Source organism: Passer domesticus, chromosome 1 (genome assembly GCF_036417665.1).
Source record: "Passer domesticus isolate bPasDom1 chromosome 1, bPasDom1.hap1, whole genome shotgun sequence".
NCBI classification, from domain to species: Eukaryota; Metazoa; Chordata; class Aves; order Passeriformes; family Passeridae; genus Passer; species Passer domesticus.
Window position 1 is genome coordinate 104,156,204 of NC_087474.1, and position 26,950 is coordinate 104,183,153.

Genomic DNA, 26,950 nt, shown 5'->3' on the forward strand with positions numbered 1-26,950 from the left:
CCTCGGCCACTCTGTTTTTAGTGCAGCCCAGGGTGTGCTTCCCGATGAGATCATTCTGAAGAAATGGTCTCTTGCTGTCTTCACATGTGTCTTTCTATTGTTGCCACTTTTTCTCCCATTGTAACAGGACCAAAAAACTATTCCAGAATGTGCTCAAGTTTTGTTGCTGATTTTAGCATACAATGCAAATCCATTCCTCTGTTAAGTAGCTGTACATAACTGGTGTTTTCAGAAACAACTCACAATGTATTCAGTTTCTCCTTTCAGTCACTATAAAACATAGTATTATGCCTATAGACAGAGCAATACTAAGTGAGAAAAGCAGCTTAAGGGTATTTTCTGTCCTTAATAAGAGTATCTATTAAAAAATTTGTTCTGAAATGGATTGCTCAGAAGATATTTGACACAAAATTGGTGTTCTGTTAATCCTTGGCTCACTGATGCCTGCCAACTGCCAAATAACTCCTGATATCCTGTAAGTTTATAAATAATTTACTCGCTGTTAATAGATCTAAAATCTATGTTCCTGTTGTAGAACTACATTGTGCCAAATCCTCCAGACTTGGTAATGAAAAAGCAAAAAAACTCATGTTGAGTTACAGTCCTTTACATTTACTCAGAGTGTCCTTGGACTATCTGACATAAGCACTTGATTCTCAGAGAATACTGTAAACCTGACTTAAATAAAGACTTAATAGATACACTTTTCTTTTAATTAACTTTTTTTTCCCAAATAATTCCTATTTTTTTTAATCATACTGTTGGAAATTATACCATGCTTATAATAATAATAATATGTAATAAATAGGAAAGAGACCCAATGATTCTTATGGGTCCTTTCCAACTCAAGATATTCTATAATTATATGACTGAGGAAGAAAGCACCTGGCTTGAACCTTTGACTACATTTCCCCTTGTAACTGTTATCATTACATAGCTGGAGATGCACTGTTACCACAAAGAGCCAACATCCAATAGAACCTCCTTTTCATTCTTCCACCCTCTGTTCCCACAGTGTATTTATTTTGGAGCTGAAATGATATATGTTCTAAATTAGTAAAGAGTCAGACACAGTCTTCCTTCAAAAGAAGGCAGCCTAGAACGAATTTGTCAAAAGAGCAAAATTAAGAACATGTTTAACTAGACTCTGAGTATGCTTAAAAAAAAAAAAAATGGAAGAGTTTTGCTGAAGTCAGATTTTATTAAACAAAAGGAATTTTTCTGCAGCTTCTCTTCCAGCCTCCTTCTTATTTACAGAAAGGTACATGTCTTTCTGGACATATGAAAAATGATTGGGATGCAGTAATTTGTTCAACACTAATATAACATATAACAGCTGAAACAGTGACTAGCAGCCAGAAAGGATTTAACAATTTTTATTTAAAAAAAATTAGCACAATTTTAACACAAGCAGATAAAGATGAGCAGTTAGAATGTAAAATATTATGATTTTTTTTCTCCACCAATATTATAGAAATGCATTAAAATAAGAATTTGTAAAGGAGATCAAATAAATTGACATTCAACACCTAATTAGCTTATGTTGAATTTGATTACCCAGGTTCACCATGCTCTAGAATTAAGAGGGTTGTTTTACTAATGTATAATTACCTACTGTTCATGGAATTAAAAACTAATTAATATAATTTAGACACATCTATATTTTACTACTAGAAAAGTCAGGACCTGCACAAGAAACATTAACAAATACACTGTAATGAACCAAACAAATTACTGTCTTTTAGCTCAAGTTTACTGCTTAAATCATAGATCTTTGCTTTTTTTCCTCTAGCCACATACCAATTTTTTTATTCCTTCTATAACCCAAACAGAATTTACTTTCAAAATTGCTTTTATCTGTCATACCATGTAAAATGTGCTTTAGAAGTCTAAACAAAATAATGCCAACTACCTCCCTTTCTCCCTTTATTATCCCCCAAAAAGTAAAATATATTTGTTAAAATTATTTCCTCCTTCAAAATAATTTCCTTAATGTACAAACTACACTTCAGTTAGCTTCAAAGGTTCAGTCCTAGAAAAGGAAGAGGTGTTTTCAATTACTGAATACTCCATAATTCTATTCCAGAAATAGCCAACTCGTACAAATCTAGAGCACAATACATAGCAGAACAATTCTCATTCTCTCTTCTCTTAATGCCTCTTGAGATTTCTGGTTTTACATGTGTATTTGCTCTGCAAAGAATATTAAAATTAAAAATCAATCACAATATTGCAATTCTGAACTGTCATAATTAAATTATAAATGAAAGAAAAGAAAATTTGAGTTGAAAAAAGTTAAAGACACAAGCAAAGAATAACAATAATCTCAGTCAGAATACCTTTTCTATATTCTTCTATTAGAGAATCTGGACAATAATAACATCTTTGAAATCATCATGGTGAAGCTCTCCATCCACAAATCCAAAATATATTCTTTGCAGAATTAGAAGTCAGTTCTCCTTGAATAGGCCATCAATGGGTCAAGAGTTTTCATTGTAAGTGTAGTCACAGTGTAAGTTTTTTTTACACTATTTAAATAACAATGCATTTCAAAAAAAAGAAAAAGTTTAAGGTCCTGATGATCTTATCTTAAAACAGATAAATTGGTAGAAAACTGGTTCTCAATTTCAGATAAATGCAATTATTTGTCTATTCATAAGCAAATATCATCTCTAGAATTTGAAATTTAAACAGTAAAAACCCTGTAAGATGGAGAGTTGCTACCTTTTAAATAACAAACAGATTTAAGCATCCATTTAGAGAATGACAAAACTATTTTCATGACATTTCATTTGTACTGTCTTTGCACAGTAGAATTGAAGCCATATGGTGTTATGTACTTGGTTGGGGTGGAGGGATGTTTAGAAACAAAATTAAGTGTCAGAGACAGAAGCACTACAGAAACTGGAAGAAGAATATGTCACTGTCTACACAAGAATGGCTACAGTTTCTTTTACAATCATTGTTTTTACAGGTTTTACTCATGCCCAAGTTAACATTCTCAGTCTGTTGTGTAGGTCTCAACATGAGATAATCCCCAAGATTCCCTCTTGAGGAATATACAGAGGGTGTGTAGCCTCAGCCAGACTAGGTCAGCTAAGCCACCAAATCACATTAACCAGCCAGAGATGGTGTCCTCCAGAGTCTCACTGAAGCTGCACCACAAAAGAATTTAGAGTTTGACTGGACATACTTTCAATCATCCTGTCGTTGATGCAGGTTCTGATGTGTTGGTTTTGTAGCTGGTGATACACCCTTAATAAATATACAATAGGATTTTGCACATTTAAATTATTTACTTTATTTCCATCTCCATCTCCCTCTCCATCTCCATCTCCATCTCCATCTCCATCTCCATCTCCATCTCCATCTCATATCCATCTCCATTGTTTAACTTGATTAATTTCAGTGACCTAATTCCTCATTTGTTTGAGAGCAGCATGTTCAAATTCAAACCTTAGTAATGTGGTTTGACTCCTGGAGTTGGTACCTCTTCAATCCAGGCTAATGACTTCACTGTAAGATGTTTGCAGGAAATGCTGCTGGTACTTGAATCTTGGTAAAATTATATGAAGAAGAATGCAGCTTGGTCTTTCCAGCTCTTAGGGTGTCAATTGGTACTTTCACAAGCATTTAATTCACCTCTTAATTTAGGGTTACCAGCTCTTTTTGTTCAGAAGGCAACATCTCTTGATACCTAGGCCAGCTTACATGGAGAAGAACATGTATCTTTTAAAAAGAAAAAGTGTAAATACATACAATACAAGGAAACACAACTTATCTAAAATTTGGGGGGGGGAAAATATATTTTTCCTGCTTTATTTAAAGTTATATTATCATTTTATTCTCCTTACAAAAGCTGAGAGAATTTTTAACAGCAGATACATTCATACCTATGCAAGAAGTACAGACTAACCAGAAGAAAATACTGACACAATCCACAGTATTAAGTACTGCAAAGCTCTGCATATATCTGTAAGTAAAAAGTTTATCTGTAGCTTATTTAGTTACCACAATATCACTTTTGTCCTAAATTACAGCAAGTTTTCATCATAATTGTTCATTTCTGTCTTTTTACTTTTGGTTTTCAAGAACCCCGGATATTCCAGCTACTTACTGTGTATGCACATATGAAATTATATTACAGAATGTAAAAAGGCCATTCTCTGCAATGTGGTTATTCATCTAAAATATCTAATTTTAAGAGAAAATTTTCTTTTATTTTTAACTCCTTTTATCCACAGAAATGCTTTTGAGTAGTTAATACAACGGAATAGTCTTCTGTTGTAAACATTTCCTCTGAAGAAGGCATCATATTTTTTCTGATTCATCTGAAATGCGTTTTTAGAAAAATGGGTTCTGCAGAAGAAAAAGATATCTTCTTTACACAGGAAAGAGATGGAGAAAGCTCTTTTAAGATGGCTGACTTCAGTCTCAAAACTATTTAAGAGAATCTAACTGGAGATCAAGAAGTAATAATAATTCCTTTGTACATGAGTCAGCTCTGGGTTTGAAGACCAAAGAATCATTCAAAGAATGGTTTGGGTTGGAAGGGACCTTTGTAGTCATCTAGTCCAAACCCCAAGATAACAATTAACCTCAGAATTGGTTGAAACTTCATGATCAGTCTTTTGAAGTATCCAGTCATCCATTTCTCTGAAATGTCCATTAGGTCTTGAGAGAATGACAATACTAAGGTTATGTGCTCTGAAGCAAGAAAAACTCTGTGTCACTTGTAACTAGTCACTTGTAAAAGAAATCCTAAAAAGAACCACAATGGATCAGTGTGAGATTTACATATTAGAAATTAGAGCTTGCACTTTGATTAGCTTTAGTTTTTAGACACCCATCACGACTCTTAAAATTAATGACTAGGTATGTAAAAATGTGTGGTAATTGGGTGAAGTTTCTAAGGATTAGAAAGAAAAGATTCTTCCATTCCAAACAACGGGAGTCTTTAATTTTTTAAAATGTTACAATTATAGTGAGGGATGCCTTTACTACTCTGAGCAGGGTTTGAATTTAGGTATGAATAACTAAATTAATTTTTCTATGTGTTCCAGGGTTTATTTAGTCATGTATGTGAAACTGGCCAGCTCCAAAGGAGGACTAGAGATTTCAGTGCAATCCACAACTAAAGTGGCTTAAATGGAGTGGCTAAGTGGCTAAATATGCTTCTGCCTTCAGTAAATTTGACAAATTTTCTGAAAGAGAAAGCTAAGTTTAGTAGGTTTTGATGTAGAAAGGGCTTATTGACATGCGTCCTCTTTGGAAAGCTTATTTTAATGGCATAAGAAGTTCTAAAAAATTCTGAAATTCTGTTTCATTCCAAGTGAAAATTTCAAATGATAGTATAAAAAGGTGTGGTTAACATTTGTATAAATTGTCTGCACCCTTATGAGTCAACATTCTTTCTGACAACACAAAAAATATGGACTACTGAAAGAGTGATGATTCAGTGCATAACCAGCTTTCAGAATATTCTATTTTTAGACTTCTGCATGACCCAAACATATTTGCTGTGTTTTTCTGTTTGTTGGTTTTTTTCAACACAGACTCTGCCCTTCAACATTCAGTCTATTCTGGATTCTAAACTACTTGAAAATCTGAAAGAGTGAGATTTTCATGTTCTGTCCACTTGAATGGTACTGAAAAATATGAAAGAAATTTTGCCTTTTGGAGGATCTGAAGGTAAATATTATCACTTGCAAGAAATTGTTTAAAAAGCCTAACCTTATGGTTTTCTGCACAGAACCTGATCTTCAGTATCTTAAAATTCAAACACAAATATCAGCTTGCTGCTATGGAATTTTATCCCACTGCTTAGGTAGTTAAGCCTCCATAATACACCTCTGGAGTTTGTCATGAAGTTTCCAGCGGTTGCAAACCTGTCATAATTATCTGCCTAATGACTTTCTTTTCTGTACAGGCACATGGATCTCCCCAAAGAGGGTCTAATCTCTTGGCTGTGTCGACCATTAACTGTATCTATACTTAGGGCACCATGAAGATGAATTTTATCCTGTGTCATGGGCTGTTTTTAAGACAGATGTAGCAATGTTCCACTTGGGTTATATACATAGTGCATTATAAATGGGATGAGGAACAGTAAAGTTTTAAGAGTAAAACAGATGAATCACTGAAAATAAAATTCAATAAATACTTCAGGATTTCTTCAAGTATTTTTAACTTCCCATTGTATTGGACAGCCTTTTTACTGTAAAAAACATAGAAATGCTGAAAACCAGTGCACTGCTAGAAACTCTGAACAAACTACAAAATTATATGCAAATATTGTGCTGCTCCAAACACCAAGGCTAACTTTGCAACATGAGTGAACTATATTTTTCCCAATATTCTTGTGATATTTGTAGGCAGATGCAGTGAAAAGAGATTAGAGAACATCTTACTTTTACTCAAGAACACTATGAGCGAGCACACATAGAAAGGAGGGGCTATTTCACACAGGGTCAGTTGCAGAGTGTGACCACTCAGTCCTCACAGTTTAAGGGTTGTAGTGGTGCCAGCTATAGTGTGGATAAAAGGATGGATGGGTGAATATAGTCTAGGTCCCAAGGAATCTGAGGAACTCCAAATTATGTCAAAGACTGCTTGAAGAAAGTCAAGCAGTCCAACTCCACTCAATCAGCTTTTTAGCTTTGTTCAGTCTACTGAGTTGCTCAGTGTTCAGCATGTGATGAACTAATCAACTGAATTTGAACTTAAGCCATATTCTTTCATCTTTGCATGTCTTTTTTGATACAAGCTCCTCTTCAGGAAGCCTGCTTCTAACATACCAACACTGCGGTTATCCTGTTTACATTTTATGTTGATTGCTTAGGAAAATATTGATTGAAGGTGTCATCATGAGTCAGAAAGCCTTTGTTTAGGATTCTGGTTCAATTGGAATTCAACTGTGTATTTCTCTGTTTACTTTTATAAAACAGAGGCATAAATATATAATTTACCTTGTATTTTTTTTTTTCACTGTGAGAAGCCATGGCATACTAGTATAGAACATTTATGGCATTCTGAGGGCATTCACCTGATTATAACAGGAAAATCTATAAAAGCAGGATGATGCAAACTGTCAGAATGAAACAGGAGGAGATATGACTGGCAGCAATTGTGTTTCAAGTGAAAATGGTGCAACATTTGATGCAATATTTTCATATTTGAAAATCAGTGTTCATTTGCATTAATTTCCATATAATTGTAGCTCATATGTGGGGGAAAAAATAATTGGAAGGAAATAGAAGAGTTATTCTTCAGCCCAAATATCACTGGGAAGTAGTGTTAACATGCATTTATAGCATTTACTGTTTGTTCTTAAGTAAGTTACACTAAGCACAATACTCTCAGCTGGATTGTGACAATTCAAGTGAATTCATAATTTCTGGCAGATCAATAATTATTTCCTTAAAAAGATTGACAGATATACATCACCTTTGCTTATGTTGGTGTTACAATTTGCTTTTGAATAGTTTAAGGTGAGTCAATTACTTATATATTGCTTTTTGGGACACATAGTTTGAGTTCTTGTTTTTCCCAAGATTGATCTTAAGAGGTGACAACCCTGACTCCCAGCTGTGACTCACCAGTGTGGCAGTACCATCTTCCATTGCTCAGCACAGCCAGCTGACTTTGCTCTGACTGGTGTGTTTCTAGGCCTAGCTATCAGTGTGCAGCCAAGACCTGAAGTACTAGTAACTAGACTTCATGGATGTGAAGCAGATTTTAATATAAGCAAGGGCTTAAAACTGGCTTGGAGATGGTGTTTGTGTAGCCCTAAATTTAATGTTAAGTCCCATATATTGTGAAGTATAAAACATCATAAAGACCTTAGGAAAGAGAAAAAAAGAAAGTCAATGAGAGAAAAAAAAATTAAATATCTATTCTGTATGTTCAGACAGGGCATAGAGAGACACTCCCTTAGACTGATACATCATTATCAGTTCTCTTCCATGAGAAACCCTGCCCACTGTTATCACAGAATCATAGGATCACACAATGGCTTGGATTGGAAAAGACTTTAAAGACTGCCTAATTTCAGCCCTCCTTGCCATAGACAGGGACATCTTTCACTACACCAGTGTACTCAGAGCCCTGCCCAACATGAACTTGAACATTTTCACAGCAATGGGGCATTCACAGCTTCTCTGGACAGCTGTTCCAGTGCCTCACCACCCTGAAAATAAGGATTTTTTGTCCTTATATCTAACATCAACCTACCCTTTTTCAGCTTAAAGTCATTGCCCCTATCCTCTTTTATTTGAAAGTCCTACTCAGATAAAACACTGTGGCTTAAAAAGGTAAATAGCTTTAAACACATTTGTCATTGGCACATGCAGTGTTTAATCAGAGCTGTAAAAGATATCACAGAATTTTCCTTGGTCTTGAGAAGGGACAGTTACAAGATGCCAGATGCTTTGTGGTCATTACAAATCCCACCTCCAGAATCTCTTTCTGTCTTTAAACAGAACAGAACTGATGCTGAAACATATGTCCATGGCATAACAGTCTCTACAGAGCTGCACTAAAATCCTTTGTGTCACCACAATGACAAAACTCAAAAAAGTAATAATGATACAGATTCAAGAGCATCACAAGCACAAAGTCATGAAAATAAATGCTATGAATTGCTTTTGGTATTTTTTGCCTCCTGTGCTGTGGCTCCAGGCCTACAAAGGTTTATGTACATAAAGAGCAAAGCACAGTGGGACTGCTCATGTGCTTCAAGTAAAATACAGACTAAGTCTTTGAAGGCCTAAGACTTTCAGTTCAGTGTCTCTGCACATTAATTTCTCTTATATATATATAGTGTATATTGTTTATATATATATACTGCTATGTAAAGGAATTATTTGCAATGTGTATTTTATTTCATTTTTACAACACATTATTGTTGCATTTGGTAAAAGTCTATCAGAGTTCTGGCTCATCATTTATTTTAAATTTGATTTAGTGTCATTCAGTTCAATGCAATGAAAAAGCTTCAGATGTGAAATCCCTTGTGAAGGCCTCAGTATTAGAATTGGAAATTCTATGTCTGCCTCAAAGTTCCTCATGCAAATGTCTGAAATTTAGTGCATTTTCTTTCTATACTAAATGTTTCAAGTTTTCCCTGGAAGGAGGAATACAAGGTGATGGGAATGACTGCTTCTCTGTCATCTCTTTTTCTCTGTGCCTTCAGGCACCACTATTTTTCTGTGCAGTCACATGCAATAAAGCATGTTGGGTGTTCAGTATTTGGAATAGGTGTGAATCAGGCTATATGAGAGTTTACAGTGAAAGATTACCTATGTCTACTACCCTGAGAATTCTGGCTATATCAAATGACGTGATCAGAGATGTACACGGTTTCACAGAGGTATGGTACAAACGTATGTAGATATCCTTCAAAAGAGTGCAACAACTTTGCATAAACATATCTCTCACCTGTTGCAATACTTCCTAAGAGAACAGGAAATGTCTAAACAGTAATGTATGCCCAAGGTTCAGCTCAGCACAAAAAATTAATTGTCAGTTCTTCCTCCAGTGAAGCTGTTAAAACTGATAACGGTCCAGATACTCTTTCTCATACCTTCCCCAGACCTGTGGGCCTTGCTCTCAAGATCTTTGACATCGAATATGTCAGCTTGGCCTCAGTGCCTTCCACTCTCTATTCCATTAAAGATGTAAGACATTAACTGGATTCTGGCTTTGAGCTCCCTATTGTAAGGAGAGACAAATCCTGTTGTTCCCAGATGCCTTTATCTAGCTCAAATGAGCTTTCCTTCACAGTGGACTGTACAAATGTGCAACAGATAATGTTTCACCTCCTTTCCTATCTGCTTTGGTGAGGACGGAAGAAGTGACATGTCACAAATATTTTCAGGGACACCCAGTTTAGCAGTCACTGAGATGAATGGGATCAGTCTCACCTCATAATACAAATACTTAAAGGCAGTGGAGAGCTGCCATTTCATGCAAAGCCCTGGTTTGTGAGGCTATTGCTGCAGTTATGGTAGCTAAAACCTTCTTTTTGATAAAAGCCTTAGATTTTGGAAGAGAAGAACCTAATGTCATACTGATGCACAGTGACAGGATCTGCACTGGCTATGTTTCCTGGTGCTTTCGAAGGATGGAAAGTTGTTATTCAGGACTGTTTCAGATGAGGCAAGAACAGAAGTCTCCACAAACCTGAGAAAGCTAAAGCAGTGTGAAATTTTGTCATAAGTGGTAGAGCTGAAACCTACAGCAGCAGAGAGCTGAGACTGAAGTGAGGTGTCTGGAACTCAGATCAAGGATGTGACCTCCTTAGATGGATGTAAATCTTCCTGCATCCTAGACAACATTTCAACAGCCATGGACTACTTTGGATTTTCTCTACACCCACCTTAGATGAAATACCATTTTTGTAGTTGGGATTGGATTGTAAGTGTTCTTTGGGTGGGGAACTCCACTTTTTCCCATTTCAAATAAAGGAAGTTCTACAGACACATCCACAGACAGATCCACAAAAAAATATATGACAAAAAATCTCAACAGTATATTAGTCTAATTATTAGTTCAAATTAAAAGCTCTGATGGAGGAAAAGCGAAACAAACCTAATACAAATAAAAGCTGAGAGAAATACACAAGTGAGTTAACAATGACCAGAAAACTTCTTTATTAATTTCAGTGAAGGAAACTAAGATTCAAATCCTTTGGGTCTCTCAAATGTTATCAGAGTTCTCACAAGCCATGTGCTGAATTGGAATTACCATATAAAAGTGACCAAATACAGCTGTTCCAACTCTCTGAAGATGGAGTCTCTTGGTTGCAACTCAGATATATTTATTTCAGAAGAAAAATTAATTTTAAAAGGACTGAACTTAACCAGTTTTGCTCCCTACCAGGGTGATCACAGCTCTTTATAATGGCTAAGGTTTCCATAGAAAGAAGCTTTTTTTGTATTCCTACTTTGTGATAGTAAAACTTGAATCAAGGTATAGACGCCTGTTTTCAGAGAAGTTGCTTTTTAAAAAGAAAAGAATGAATCTTTAAAGCAGACTTAAGAAAAAAAAAACAACAAAAAGTATCTGAATGATAGAGTTATAGATTTCCTTCTATGTATGTCATTAATGAGACTGTCTTCTACAGTGTTGCTTTTAAACCTGATTTGCATTCTGAAATTCTACTCAGAACTAACTAAATAAAATCATTAATAATGTGATCTTCCATCTATGTCATGTATTTTTATTTCTTTGGATCATTTTCAGAAATGCCAAGGTCTTCTCTGCTAATACAAATTATCATGAATCATTAAAAACTTGGTTCAGTATAACTTTGTTTTCCAATTAGAACTGGAAGGCCTTCTTTGAAATCTAGCTGAATGAACAAAAGAAGCAATGAACTAAGTAAAGCAATTGAAGGCTGTAGCATTTCTTTGTTGTATTTCAAAGTCTTATTTCAAGATTTTCTCTTCTGAAAAGAAATAGTCTGCATCTCTTGAATTTTACTTTTGTGTGCCATTGTATAGCAGCATCTCACCTACAACAAGAAAATCTATACAAAAATATAGTTTAATACAACCAATTCTTCCCAACTGTCACACATTATTAACACACAAAATCTGTATGTACCTAATATATACACCTACAGTACCTTTCATATATATAAAATAAGGTACCTAATATATATGCACCTATAGTATCTTTCATATATATAAATATATAAAATAAGTTAAGTAATATCTGTAAGACACTATAAGATAGATAGATAGATAGATAGATAGATAGATAGATAGATAGATAGATATTATCTAACATATGTTAACTCATTTGAAGTTTGTATATATTGGCTAGGAGCCCAAAGGGATCTCCTGTAATGAAACTTATGATTGTGCTATGTTTATAGCAGTGTTTTCATTATAAATTTCATGTAAACTCTTCAGTCTCTGAACTCAGTTGAGAAGCTCAGAGAGAGGATATTGGATGGCCACATACATTTTTACAAGTGAAAGAGAATAAATAAGGTCTTTACTTTTGTTAGCTAGGAGCTACATTTTTAAAAAATGGAGGGTTTATTTATAAGGTCAAGTTGTGAGTTTATATGAATGAAAAGTGCCCAAAACCTAGGCATGCAAGCAATGTACAGAGCTACATATAAAAGAAAAAATAATTATTTGTGCTTGCCAAGCCCAGTGTCTGGCTGTTGTTGTAGTAAACAATTCTCACAAATGCCTTTTCTTTTTTAGACAAAAAATTTGCAGTCTTTGGAAGACAGACTGTGTTGCTGTCATCATTTATCTACTTAAAAGCTCTGTGAAGAAGGAATCCAGAGAACAACAGAACTGCTCCACATCGCTGTAAATTGTTTGTTCTTAGGATGCACCAAACCTTGAAAACTGGGTGCAAGTGTTGAACCTTCAGAACACATTGATTGCTGATGCACATTGTCTGGACGTTTCTAATTGGCATATATTTAGAAAAAAAAAAATTAAAAAGCGCCATTTGCACCATTTTCAGTTTAATGATATGACATCTCCATCTCAAATTTTTCCCTAACAAACCTGAATGACTCAAAAATATGTTGGTCAAAGAGGCTGATGACAGAGTCAGAACATGATGTTTGGGTTGTTCTGATATTTTTATAAGAACCAAATGTTCTTGAGAAATTACACTCACTTCTTTCAATGTGCAAAATCTTATGAAGATATTCCTGAAATTATATCAGACATGATGTTCTTTATGAGAACGGGTAGATTCCTCCATCCATCCTCCATTTTCCTCACCTTCCAGTGAAGGGAAAACCTTTGCACTTGAGAACTGTCACCCGATAAAAACTTTTGGTGAATTTTCTTATGCAGGGAAAAAGCCTAACTGCCTTGGCTGATGTGTGAAATACTAAGACTCAGAGATTAGCAAACAAGTTTAAGTATTTCTGTGAATGTATTCTAATTTATTATGTAATTTTTCTCTATATTGCTTATACTTCAGAATGTTGTGCATGTTGTGAACACACAGTTATATATTCCTGGCCATAGCTGACAGCTATAAGGTAATAAGCCCTGGAGTCCCCATAGAACAGAGAATTAAACACGGATTTGAATTTACAAAACATTCTTTTAGTCATGCTGATAGCTGAATTTAGCACAAGGATTGCTCTCACAGAGGGTGGCTATACCTCAGCTGGTTCTCTGACAACTTGTGGTTAATACGGAGGTCATCACTGGGTACGTGCAGAAGACTGAACTTTCTCTACCATCAGATTATATTTCAACAGCGTACTTGTGAGAAAAAAATGAGCAGATTTTTTAAAATCCTATTTATTACAATTTACAGTAAAGTCATTGTTTAAAGGCCAAGTAATCCGTGAAGATACAGTTTAGCCATTTAAATGGTAACCTATGTAATAAGTGTGGACTCAGAAATCATCACCTTGGCTGGTCATGGAAGTGGTTTTTTTTGTCCTCGGTACAAATTTGTTACTATATTTCAGGTAGATAAAAGAATGTTTCACATTAAATGATCATTTCCTCTTTCTCGGTTTATATATATGTAACAATGGCATAATATATGCAAATATCTGTGAAATAATTTCAGGAAAGGACATACACAATTTTCTTTTGGAAAAGAGTGTCCTATTTTGTTTGGCATTATAGTAAATAATGTATGGGAAACACTTGGGAGCTACTGATCAAAATACCTTTCTGTTGATAACTTGATTTAGTAGATAAGACAAAAAGCTTTTCCCCTTGAAGCAGTTGGATTAAATGAGTTCAAGGTGAGGACTAGCTTAGGAATGGTTCCAAAGAAATGAGCAGTTTTATTTCTTGTGTAACTTCCACACCATCAAGTTCAACACATCCCTGGTAGAAATGTTTGTATTCTTGGCAAAGTGATGAAAAATGACATGAGCTTGATTACCCACTATTATTTTCCAACTACAATCAACTTTTTGAACTCAAGAAAGAGAACTTCACTGAAAAGTTACCTGTTAATTTACTTTAGAAGCTATACCTTCTGAAGTCACTTTATAATTGAGGTGCATTTTCTGACATTAATAATTTAATATTCTATATTTTCAGCCTTCCAACTCAAAAATAAAAAGAAAGATGCTTAAGTAAATTCACCAGCTACATAGCTCCATGAAGACTGCAGTTTTATTCCATTATGGACAATATTTATTTAGAAGGAACACACAGAACTGTTTTCTAATAAACACTGTAAATGTCATATAATTCAATATTTTATTAAAAGTAAATATTCTACTGTTATTCCCCCCCCCCCCCCCCATTCATACTGCAATGATTTTTACTTACAGGTCTTCTACTAGTTACCTATCTAAGAAGAAGGGAGTTTCTATACATTTGGGATCCATTTCTTGTACAAAAAAGGGGCAAGATTTAATATCTTTTTTTTTCTTTTTTTTTCCCCTGTGGGTGCACATTGGACTTAATGGCTTTTCAGTTCCCTTTAGTTCTTATGCCCATCTTCCTTGAAAGTTGCAGGCAGAACTGATAACATGCCATCATTCCCTCAGCACTGGGCCTTATGTTCTAAGTCATATAGAACAAGGTACAAATCCTTTGTCTGTGCTTTAATACCTCATTTATACAACCTAGTCATAATCAATGAGTAGTGTGATCCAAAGAGAAATAACAGCAACTCCCTAGTGTACCAGACAAAGGTAAGATTGAGTGTCAGTCTCTTCTAAAGGAGTTCCTGTGGTCCTTTTCACTGTCTTGCAGAATGGGTGTTGCCTTACAGCCATAGACTTGTTCCTGCTCTGATTTCTGATAATTTTAATGCACTACACTTTTCAGCTTTCTACTCTCATCGCTCCGTGCTTGAACTCCGGAAAAAGACCATTAAACATGAGTATTTCAGGCTTAGCATAAATTTCTCGTTTGAAATAAGGAGCTATAGGTTAGGAATTCCCTGCACACTGCTTAGCTGTAATTTCAGGGCATGATTAATTTCTCGGTGCAAATCACCAGGCAGACACCCTCAGGGGTTCCCTTGCTTCTGCTTAAAGCAGAAGATTGTAACAGAGGAGTGCTCGTTCATAGAAGAGATGATTGTAATTTTACTGTTGACATATATCTGCAAATTTTCTCTATATCAGGAGCTACCACTTAGACGTAAACACAGTTTTTTGATAAATTCCTTCCAGATGCTGAAGTCTAAGTTTCAGGATCTCTAGGAAAACGCCATATGCAATGAAAAACCCAGCTTACAACTGAGAGAAATGCATCAAAATACAATGGTGTTTCTCAAAACTGCATTGCCAGAGCCCTGCCTTACCCTCCCTCGCATTGCTCATAACCTCTCGGCAGCAGCCCCACGAGCTGAGGAGCATGAAACATTTGCAGCCAGCAACATCTGATGATAACCTTGGCTGTGACAGACACCATCGCTGCCGCTCCCTCCGCAAGGCAGGGGCGACCCACAAGCCCAGCTCACCCAGACCCTGCAGGCAGGGAGAGGGGGCGGCCACTCAGCTCCTCAGCCGAGCGTTCTGTCCTTTGGGAATTTCCCTCCTCCCTCCCCTGCCGGGAGCTCCCGGTCCCCCTCCCCGTTCCCTCCGTCCCTCCCTGCTCCTTCTGTCCCTCCCTGCTCCCTCCGTCCCTCGCAGCCCCGCGTCCCGCCTCGCGCCGTCGCCGCCAGGTGGCGCCTCGCGACCGCGCTTGGAGCGGAGCCGGGAGAGGGACCGGGAACCGGGGCCGGGAGAGGGACCGGGAACCGGGGCCGGGAGAGGGACCGGGAACCGGGGCCGGGAGAGCAGCCGGGAGCGGGGCCGGGAGCTAGCCCCGGAACGGGAGCCGGCTTGGGAACGGGTTCGGTTCGGGAGCGGGTCGGGGAGCAAGTCCCAGAATACTGAAGCGGGTCAGGGAGTGGGTCACGGTCTGCGAACGGGCCGGGAATCAGGACGCCCCGGGGAAGAAAAACATCAATAAAGGGGGAGCCGCCGCCGAACTTTGGGCGCCGAGGTGTGCGGGTCCGAGCGTGGGAATGGGGCTTTGCGGTGTGCGGGGCGCAGCCTTACGGCCCGAAGTGCCCCGAAGAACACGTCTTTTTTAGCGATTATTGTTGTCAGAATCAACGTCTGTGAATTCCAAAGAGCTCCCAGTAAGCGCTAATGTGTCGGTGGCATGTTGGAACAGGGGCGTCTTAGCACGACGGGTTCAAGTAGAAATAATGGCGAGGGGGAGGGGGGCGAGGCGGCACGGCTGATCCCTGCCTCCGGTGACACCGGAGAGGCTGTCCCAGTGGGAACATCGCGGCTTGTCGCTGCTGCTCGCGATGTGCCGGGGTGCGGCTCCAAGGCGCAGGGGTGCGTGGCCGGGGCAAGGACTGGGGCGCAGCATCGCCGGCGGTGCTGTGGCAGCACTCCGCTCTGGTCCCGGTGTCTGAATCCCTGCCGGGTGCCTGTGCGTGTGTGTGTGTGTGTGCGTGTGTGCCGGAGAAGAGGGGAGGAGGGAGGAAGAGGGGTGGTGGTGGTAGCGGCTGGCGGGAGGGGGATGATTATTGGCAATGGGCGGGAGAGAAAGAGGCGACTCCTGTTTCCTTTTCTTTCTGCCAGCGCAATCTCGGCTCATTTTCTCTAAGCTATACAAGTTCACGGACGAGCTATCTAGCCAACCCGCCTCTCCCGTCATGGACCTCCCAGGTAAAAAAGCCGCTCTCCTCCCCGCCGGCTGTTCTTTTTGCAAAATATCATTTTAAATGATAGCAAGAGTAAGGTGCGGGGTTAGGGCAACTGTAGAGATGTCTCTGGGGAAGTGTAGGGGCGATCTCCCAGGAGCGAGATCACCGGGCGTTCTGGTGAACGGGAAAAACTGAGATGCAACTTCAGAGGGAGAAGCCGGGTGAGGATTTGACTCCTGCGATATGTGTGCATGCCGGGGTGGGAACTGGAGGATGTCTGAGCCAGCTGCCTCCTTCTCGGGAGTTTAGTGAGTCGCCGAGGTCGGCAGCAGTGGCGGTAGCCTGGCCTGGGGCACGGAAGGTTGGGAAGTACAAATCGGTGCCCGAGAGCAGCAGCTCAGGCGGAGAAAGGGCGGCGGCGGCTTCCAGAGCCCGGCCGGGGCCGGAGCGCGGAATTCGGGGCGCCCCGGCCGCCAGCGAACTCTACAGATAGCGGGGCAGCTCCATCGAGGGGATGCTTATAACAAGAGTAAAATCTCCTTCCGAGGTGTCTGGGGCGTTAGGAGACGGATACAAACCAGGGTCGCAGATGTAGTTAATAGTGGGTCTGTGGGAAGAAGTGGAGCCGGGTTTTGGAGACCCCTTTGGTTGTGGGGCAGGAAAGGGGCTGCCCGAGGCACCCCAGGATGCTCCGCCGGGGGCTTGGGCATGAGCGCTGCCCCTCCTCCCCCCTCGGAGTACGGCAGGCTGCTGGGGAGCCGGAGAAAGAGGGAACACCGGGCAGCCAGGTGTCTCCCAGACCTGTTGTACTCGCTGGGGCGCCGGGGGCGGGGAGGGGCAGCCCGCCGGGCTCCCGCCTGCCCGCTGCTGCGCTTCACCGCCGCCTTTCCCCTCGGCAGGCTGCTGCGTGCCGCCCGCCCTCTGAGAAGGCTCCTTCGCCCCGCGCACAGGAGGAGGCGGAGGAGGAGAAGAAGGGGAGGAAGGCGCGGCCGCAGCCGCCGCTGCCCAGCCGCCGTCCCGCAGAGCGCTGGCCGCAGGGCGCCGGGCCGGCAGCAGGCGCGCAGCCCCCTCCGCCTCCCCGCGGCCGCCCGCCCGCCCGCCCGCATGTCGGCGGCCATCCGGAGCGGCGGCGGCGGCGGTCCGGCGCCGGGCATGGGGCGGCGGCGGCGGGGGGCGCTGCCGGAGCCGGCGGGCGGCTGCTCCTGCTGCCTGGCGGCGGCGCTGCCGCTGCTGCTGCTGCTGCTGCCCGCCGGGTGCCCGGTGCGGGCGCAGAACGACACGGAGCCCATCGTCCTGGAGGGGAAGTGCCTGGTGGTCTGCGACTCCAGCCCCTCGGCCGACGGCGCCATCACCTCCTCCCTGGGGATCTCGGTGCGCTCGGGCAGCGCCAAGGTGGCCTTCTCGGCCACCCGCAGCACCAACCACGAGCCCTCCGAGATGAGCAACCGCACCATGACCATCTACTTCGACCAGGTCAGGCGCCGCCTGCTTCGCCTTCGCTACCCCTTGTCCCCGCGCCCTGCGCGGGCATCCCCCGCCCCTGCCTCCCCCTGGCTGCACGCGTGTTCTCCTCCTGGTTCCCGCTCCATCTTCTAATCCCGACCCGCTCGCTCAATAGCAGCTTCACGTCTCAACGGCCCAAAAAGACTTTGGAAAGTTCTTTTAGGTAGCTGCGGGGCTTTCCTAGGGTGGCAATGGGGGTGAACACGCTGGCTCCTTGTCCGGTCACAATCACTAGTACGGAAAGAGCTTTAACGTGAAGGTCTGTGCCTCGCACGCGTGCGGGGGCGCCTTGCAGCCAGGGATTGCCTCGGCCAGCCAGGAACGACCCGGGGGAAGGGTGCGCATCCCTCCTTCGGTGCAAATTCAGAGAGGTGCCGATGAGGAGTCGCTGGATCGGTGCGCATTTGGCAATGTCACAGCATCTCTCAGAGGGAGGGGGGGATGAGGAAGAAGAGCGTGTTTCCCTCGTTATCAGACGAGACAAACGGTGTCCCCGGCGAGCTGTATCGGAATGGTGTTATCCCGCACGGCATACGCCAGGCAGAGCAGCGAACAACCTGTTCTGCTCGTTCTGCCCCTCCCTCGTCGCACCGCTCCCCTCCCGGAGACCAAACCCCGTTCATCCACTTTATTTTTGCGGTGAAATTTCCTTTTTTCCTACCGCTTCTGACTTCTGAAGTAGTATTGCAGAGTCAGCCAAAATTAGCATACCAGACTGTTTTCTCTGGGCTTGTTTGTTTGTTGTTTTTTGGGTTATTTGTTCGGCTTTTTTACCTGCCTGGTGTTCATTTATCTGTCTACCTGTCCTTCCTAATGAGTTTGCACAGCCATTCTTCACATACAAGATCTCACAAAATTAGTCATCAGTAGAAAAAAACCCAAAACAACAAAAAAATAACCCCCCAACTTGCTAAGTATATAGAATATTTTAGATGCATTTCCCGGCAATGTGCAGTTCCTAGGAGTCTGAAGGCGTTTTCCCGGTGCTCCCACGATAAACCATTTTTTTTTGTTCCTCTTTTTTTGGGGGGGAGAACTATAGACTTTGGCTGTTTGGGAGGAAAGGCTTGGGATTTGGGGCGTGGGGGCGATGGTGGTTGTTTTAGCCCGCAAACTGAGCGTGACGGGCGTGCCCCGAGGTGGGCACGGCGGAGCAGCCGGCTCGGGCACACCCGCTCGCCGGACGGCATCGCCACCGAGCCGCAGGTTCTTCCCTTCTTCCCTGCCCGCCGCCCGTGCCTGGTGAGCCAAACCCTGCTCCCCGTCACTAGAGCCAGGACAAGGCGCCAGAGGACGAGGCGGGCGAAACCAGGTCCCTGTTAGATCGGCGGGATGGGCAGGGTGCGGCCGCCGCTTCCCAACATCTTTGCACATCTGCCGGAGTGCTCAACTCCTCCACTCCTTTTTTTTTTTTTTTTTTTTTTTTTTGTTTTGTTTTGTTTCAAAAAAACCATTGAAATATATGAAAAATTAAGGTTATTTCCGTGAAAGAGGAGCATGGCCACCCCAGCCTCCTGAGTACCATGTGGGCCAAGTGGCACAGCCCTCCAGAAGGACAGACAGACATGAGCTGGCAGATGTTGCTGTTGCTGAGCATCCTCTTTCCTCCTTTGCCCCTCTCTGTAGTGCAGTTATAGTTCTATACCCTATTAAACTCGAGGCCAGCTCTGATTTCAGTAGTGCTATCTGAAAAACATGCATTTCCATTGTGAGCTAATGACTTTTGCTATTTCTTCCTACCTTTTTTCCCCTCCCTCCTTCCCTTCATTTCACACTCCTCCCCCTCCTCCTTCTGCCACCTTTGCTTTATTGACAGCTCAGTGTGGACATTTGCACTTCATCTAACAGGCTTTGGAGATAATTTTTGCGTAACTAAATTGCTTTATTAACTCTGATGCCTTTTAAATGCCTCTGTAACTTGACTCCATTCGCCTGCCATGCACTTTTAATTGTGCTGCAAATGCCATTTTGACTATGCTTTATGTTGGTCATTGAGCTCATGTCAGATTTTTGCTGGTGCTTCTCTAAGGTGGAGTCTGATTTCTCTGATTTCTCTCTTCTCTCTCTCCTTTTCTTTGTTCTATTTTATTTGTTTGTATTCCAGGTATTAGTTAATATTGGCAACCATTTTGATCTTACGTCCAGTATATTTGTAGCACCAAGAAAAGGGATATATAGTTTCAGTTTCCACGTGGTCAAGGTCTATAACAGACAAACCATCCAGGTGGGTTCTAATCAAAAGAAGATGCTGTCCTTTCTATCATTTTGTTTTTTTAAATTCTTTTTTTCCCTTCAAATGCTTATTTCTAGACTCATATTTTTAAAAACCCCAGAAATTGAAGAATGAGATTGTGGGTTATTTTTAAAGGGGTCTGCATATATGACAGAAATCACACATTGCCTATTTCCTTAGCTCAATTCAACTTAGATTCTGACCTGTACAAAAGTTTAGTGATGTGCACAGGGCAAAAAAATAATTGAGAGTATTGAGAAAACTCAGATTCTGTCTCTTTGCACTTTTTAGGTAAGTTTAATGCAAAACGGCTACCCAGTGATTTCAGCTTTTGCAGGGGATCAGGACGTCACCAGAGAAGCAGCCAGCAATGGGGTCTTGCTCCTCATGGAAAGAGAAGACAAAGTGCATCTCAAACTGGAAAGGGGTAACCTCATGGGAGGGTGGAAATATTCAACCTTTTCTGGCTTCTTAGTCTTTCCACTATAAAAGAAGGCCAAATAGGAGACAGATCCGTGAGCCGGAGCAAGGATTCAATTGTTAATGACACCCTGAACTTGGCAGCACATGACAATATTTTCAGTCACCCTGTCAGACTGTCACAGTAGAAGAATGATAACCTTCTAAACTCCAACATTTGCTTTGAATATTGACAATTCCTTGGAACCTGCGCCTCTAATTAGTTTTAGACGACAGTGATCTTTAGGAGAAATGAAATTATCGACCTGAGCAATTTGTACCTGTGATTGTAAAGTCAATTTTGGATTTTATTGTTGGGATCATTGACTTTCTTATTCTTTTTATTTTTTCCTCTCTTTCATTTTTCCTCTTTTTCTTTCTCTTGTTGTTGTCCCAATGAAACAAATAACTCGGACCACAGAATCACTTTGTCAAAGGCTCACTTCAGAGCCAGAAGAACGGAGTGTTCAGCCCAATGAGGTGTTCTTCCATGCTTTATTTCTTTGTGTTGTATAGCCTTAAAGAAAAAAAAGAAAAAAAAAAAGAAAAGAAAAAAAAAAAAAGAAAAAAAAAAGAATGGCTTCAGTCTCAGTCCTGTATTTTTCTGGGGGAGGGGGATTCTGGACATTACTGTGTCAAGAAGTGCTTTATCCAGTGAAGCAAAATTTGCACGATTGGAACCTTATTTGTGTTGTTCGTGTTTTTCATCAACTTTTTATTTTTCCTGATTTTTGTTTGTGTGTGCTAAAAATGTAAGCTAGATTGATCAATAAGACAAAACAAAGCACATATATACCCTGTAGCTCTAAGTAAAGCTAACCAGTGAACAATTTCTGTCTGCACTTTCCAGCTGATCTTTATAGACCTATTTAGAGAGAGAGAAAGAGAGAGAAAGAGTGAGAGAGCTACATGATCCTTCAATTACAATCTGGAAACCAGTAAAGGAACTGACATTTCTGAATTGTCCTGACATTTCTAGAAGCAACAGTGGAGGCTTTGAATATCTTCTCTGACCATACCCTAAAATATATACTTTCTTTACACTTCCATATTTTGGGTGTTTTTATCTAACATTTATTTGATATATTTGTCTACTAATGCTTGAGTACACATTGAGGGAGCACAGAGAGATGTCAGAGCAAATTTTTCCTCTTCCAAATTAAATAAAACCATCTCTACTTGATCTGTCCGTGGCAAGTATTGGAGGAGTAGACACAAGCATCTTTGACAGCCTTAGGGAGAGGAGCCTCAGAGGGAGAGGGGTCTCAGAGGATCAACAAATGCTCCAGAAATTGGCTTAGGTGCCATGTGTATATTTGCTGCGTCTGCTCTTCCCAACAAAAGTGGCCTCAAAGTTCTAGGGATGGATTGACATCAGTATTGAACACTGAGAAAATTATTATCCCAATCAGCAAGAGGTAAAATGTCAGTCCAATGTCAACTGTATCCTTTTGCCTCATTCTCAATAAACAGGTCCCGTTTCTTCAGTTTTTTAAGTTTATTTTTTTAGTTTGGTGGGTTTTGTTTGGGTTTTTTAAAGTGGTGTACAAAACATTATGCTGAAGAAAATATTGTTTGAGGAGATCCAGAAGGAATGTTTATTTTACAGAAGTCTTATCAACATTTATTTAATTTTAAATGTGTCATTTTACTATGAATCCCCTAAGGGTGGATGTGCATAAGAATTTATTTTTGTCAAATTTACTCCTCTGCCACAAGCAAATATAATGGAAAGGCATTTTCAGGAAAGCAGTGGTAACTACATTGTATTTCAGAATTATGGTGGACATGTCATTTTCATTGTAAATTTATCATTCAAGGGACAAAATTAAAGTAATATATTCTTAAAAAACCCTTATCTGTGTTGCTTATATACCTCAGATGACTAAAATATAAGCCAATTTAATATTTAAGATTTTTGTGCATTTTCACCATTGATGTGGTTTGTTTGCTTTGCTGTTTCACTTTGCCAGTTACTTAATGAATTGGTTTCAGGTTGTTGGTTTTTTTAATGGGTTGCATTTTCTAGTTCCTATTTGTGCTTTGGCATGACTGCAATGCTTCTAGTTGCAAAATATCACAGGGCTAAGTTTAAGTACATTAAATAAAACCTGAGTCAGCAACAACCTTTTTCTATTAAAATACAATAAATACAGTTGTCTTAATGGTAGACATTGTAAAACTACTTCTTGTGTTTATAACTCGATCGTGTCATGCAAGGAAACAGAAACTGAGGTGGGTTCAAGCTGCCAAGTTTTTAGTTTCTGCTATATTTTTAATTTAAAATAAAAATACTCAGTCAAAATAATATAAAATAAGAATTACTCAGTTTTGCTTTAAAATTCTGCCTACCATAATCACCATTTACATTAGTTCATTTGGCTTGAAAAAGGCAATGACATCTTAGTTCTGGATCTCTCCTATCATAAATGAAGCCAATGGCAATGTTTTCCTTGGAACTATCCTTGGAAATTTCTAAAGGCCATTGTAGCTGCATAATCTGAATATTTCACTTCATGTATTCAAGCTCAGTAATCTTGACCATGTTTTTTTTATAGATATGTTTATATGGTAACCAATCTTCTGAATTTAAAGAAGTTATCTCATACAATTCCACTTTCCCTTTGCTACTCTGGTGTCCTTCATGCTGAGCTCTAGAGTTAGGATTCTTATATAAACAGTTTAAATAAATGGAGAATGTGGAGTAAATTCTTATTGTACACTAATTGAACTCATGATTTTTTTCTTTTATGTTCTTTGCAATATCTTTTCCCTTTTAATTTTGCATGTGGGTTTGAGAATGTAAAATCTACATGCTATTGGAAACGGTAGAAATTTTGTTGTATACATAAGGTTGTATATCATGATATATTTTATGTTGGAGGGGGGAAATGCACAACCACAGCACTGTAGATTGCAGGAAATATGAAGTGAGAATGATTAAAAGAGCCTCCCAGTACATTAACAGTAAGCTTACAGAAAATAATTTATATAAATAAATTGTTTGGGTAACCTTCAGAGTTGGTTTAAATTTAATGTTGAGGAGCACCACAAGAGTTAGAAGTGTAAAACACGTGGTAGTGAAGTAGACCAGTGGCACCATAATGACTGGTTCCTGTGGGAGCAGTAGCACAAGACCCCTTCCAACAGCTTTCAAGGTTTCTCATAAGCTGCTGTGTAACAGTTGTAACATATTCCCATGAAACTACTGTCTGTTTGACTGCTTCCCTTCCAGGGAACAATCTGTACTTGGGTGTTGTTGGTGTTCACTGTTTTAGTACTTCTTCAGCCTACTTACGGCAGGGTAGAAGCCAGGAGCTGTATTAGGAATGATAAATTCTCATCATATATATCGCTGCCTTCCTCTTGAGTTTTATACCCATGGTTTGAACACAGTCTTGCCAGAGAGCCTGTGTGCTCTCACCTCCCCCTGAGACAGTGGGTGTGATGGATGTGTGGTGTATCTCATTACTGGTCAGCATCTTGCAAGCTGGATCTGTGGGAGGAGGAGAGAGACAGGACATGAAACTAAGGAGTTGTTTAGAAGTTACATTGTGTTTGTCAGCTGTGACTTTTTTAACTTTTAAAGAGAACATTTTGTTTTTATTGACCAAATTTGTTTCTTGGACAATCTGTCAAAGTAGAAGATAGGCTAAAAGGGCTTGTTTACTGGTGCATTTATTCAGAAATAGCTGAAAGTGGTTTCACATCCTTCTAATGTGACATTGGTTTCTGGAATAGGCAGAGTCACAGGTAGCATTGTTTAAAAATAGCTTATATGATTAATAGTCTGCTTCGATCCAGGATAACTTTCTAGTGTTAATAAACACTCAAAAAATATTGTCATTAATATACTTAATTTTCATGTGTAATGACTTATCATTAGGCAGTTATATATAACTAAAGAAATAAAATCAATTCCCCTCTTTTAATATATTGTTGAAAGGCCAAGGAATGTTTTTGAGTCATTGCATAGTTTCTGGATTTGGAATCACTTACTGTCTTGAACAATTGTTCCAGGATCATTTATCATGAGGAGTCATGCCCAATTTTTAATCACAGTAGTAAACTATGATATGTTGTAAAATAGGTATTTTCTTAATAGAGTGGCTTCTTTTATTTGACATGATTTCACCTGTCAGAATGCTTAAAATAGAACTTTATGATTCCTGGCCACCTGTTAATTAAGTCACATTTGAAGTTTTTAAATTCCTGAGAGTTTTTGATATCCATCGTGAGTGTAGTTTGACACAGACTAGGTGGCTGAGCAGCAGATGATAGACAAGCATTTAGATCAGCTGTTTATATAATCAAGTATCAGTAAAATTCAAGTGTTCCATAGAGAAATAAACATGTCATCATTTCAGCTAAGAGGCTGATCTTGCTTGTCTCACTCACTTCAGTAAAGTCCATCCCTCTTATGAATGGACTTTACTTGAGTTCCTCTTAACATTAAATTTACACCAACTCTAACTGTTACCTAATCAATTTATTTATATTTGTTACTTTATATAAGCCTACTCTTAATGTGCTGGGAAGGTCTTTTAATTGTTCTCACATCATAATCCCTGTTGCAATCTATGGAGTTTCTGTTCCCCCTCTAAACAAAATGTATCAGGATATCTGCTCCTTAAAAGTATGTCTACACAATATCTACTGTTCTCAATAGCAAGTGAGTGGAGCTTATGAAAAACATCAGTACTATTGAGCTTGAATTGTACAGTTTGGATTTGGTCGTGATTCTACCATTATGTTCATTTAAAAACCAGTGACAGTAATCAGTGCAAACCCTTAGTTAACACAATTATTCTTGGGTGTTGAGGTATTTCAACACTAGTCATGTTTCTGATAATATGAGCAAAGGTCTACAAACATGTTTTGAATGCGTGTTTTAAATCAATCCCCAAACTAGTCACATTTATGGTCTTATCTAAAATAATAATCTACTTTTCTTATTTCCTACTGCCAATAAAATCTAAAGACCACTAATTGTACTTAATGCTATCTGGGTGTCATAATGAAAATACACTTCACATACCATGTTTATCTAAAATCTCCTGTTTCTTAGCTCATTTAGCTTAACCTATTTAGTGAATCATCTCTGCTATTCATCAGCAAAATAAAGTTGCCTAACTTGCCGGTTCCCTGCAGATCACATATAACAGATGGTATAAATAATGACATAGCAAAACATGGAGAAGCAAATAATGACTATAAATTCTGCACCAAAAAAAAAAATGTGCATAAACAGAAATTCAGGTCTTATTGACAAATGCTCCAAAACTCATAAAATATCAAAGTGAAGATTTTACACTAATCTTTCTGACTGATAGCACTTCCATTGTAATAATGAAGTGTCATTTTTGCTATGGGAATAAAAAATAATTTAAATTGTTTTGTGAGATCTGCTGCATTAAAAGACCTTTGCTCAGCATATTAAGATATTGGGTTCTATAAATTCAATCAAACCTAAGTTCATCAATTAGTTATTAGTAGTTATCATGAGACATTGTCATTTATGCTGATATAGTTAAATTAATTAAAACTGACTCTTTGAAATACTTTTAGTTTTCAGTGTGTGAATGTACAAAAAAGTGCACACACACATATGTATTCATACATATATGCATATGTATATGTATGCATGTAAATACATTTTTAGCTAGGGATGGATTGAGAACTGCTTTTTTCTCATATGCAGTTTGACCTTCCTTTCTCTGAAGCATTGCCTCAACAAATTGATTTTTATTTTATTTGTTGTCATTCTATACCTAAAGCTGTTTATCTTTTCTTACCTATAAGACTGCCCAGAGTAAAAGCAAATAACAGTATATATTTCAGTGTCTGAGGGCTACCACAGTTTAGGTAATATTAGGGCAAAGTGCAACATACAGTTATTAATAAAAGACTTAAGTACCTCAAGTTCTGTAGAAAGATTTTGTGATGAGTCAAACTTTAGTTTTACTAAAGCGGGGATTGCTGTGTGGGAATTGCTTCAAAAAGACATACAGGGAGACCACAGCTGGAGGTTCACTTCTGTCCTTCTCTTGACACCAGATGGGAAAATTTCAGTACTCTTTAAAACTGAAAGCAAACATGTCCCTATATTTAGTTTAGCAACAGTAATCCTTATATGCT

General features: G+C 39.6%; 1 protein-coding gene and 1 long non-coding RNA gene across 2 annotated transcripts in view; both read left to right on the forward strand.

Annotated features, from left to right (window-relative positions):
- Window positions 1–15,295, forward strand: part of LOC135307807 (uncharacterized) — a 37,515-nt gene extending 22,220 nt beyond the window's left edge. Inside the window, exons 2-3 of the long non-coding RNA XR_010368452.1 lie at window positions 5,556–5,691; window positions 12,222–15,295. This is a non-coding gene — a long non-coding RNA (uncharacterized LOC135307807). The remainder of the gene's footprint in view (window positions 1–5,555; window positions 5,692–12,221) is intronic.
- A 1,186-nt stretch (window positions 15,296–16,481) lies between these two features.
- CBLN2 (cerebellin 2 precursor) lies at window positions 16,482–26,206 on the forward strand. The gene is made up of 4 exons (XM_064432279.1): window positions 16,482–16,639; window positions 17,517–18,090; window positions 20,225–20,344; window positions 20,645–26,206. The coding sequence occupies exons 2-4, from the start codon at window positions 17,722–17,724 to the stop codon at window positions 20,840–20,842; spliced, it is 687 nt and encodes a 228-aa protein (XP_064288349.1). The 5' UTR covers window positions 16,482–16,639; window positions 17,517–17,721; the 3' UTR covers window positions 20,843–26,206.
- The last annotated feature ends 744 nt before the right edge of the window (window positions 26,207–26,950 follow it).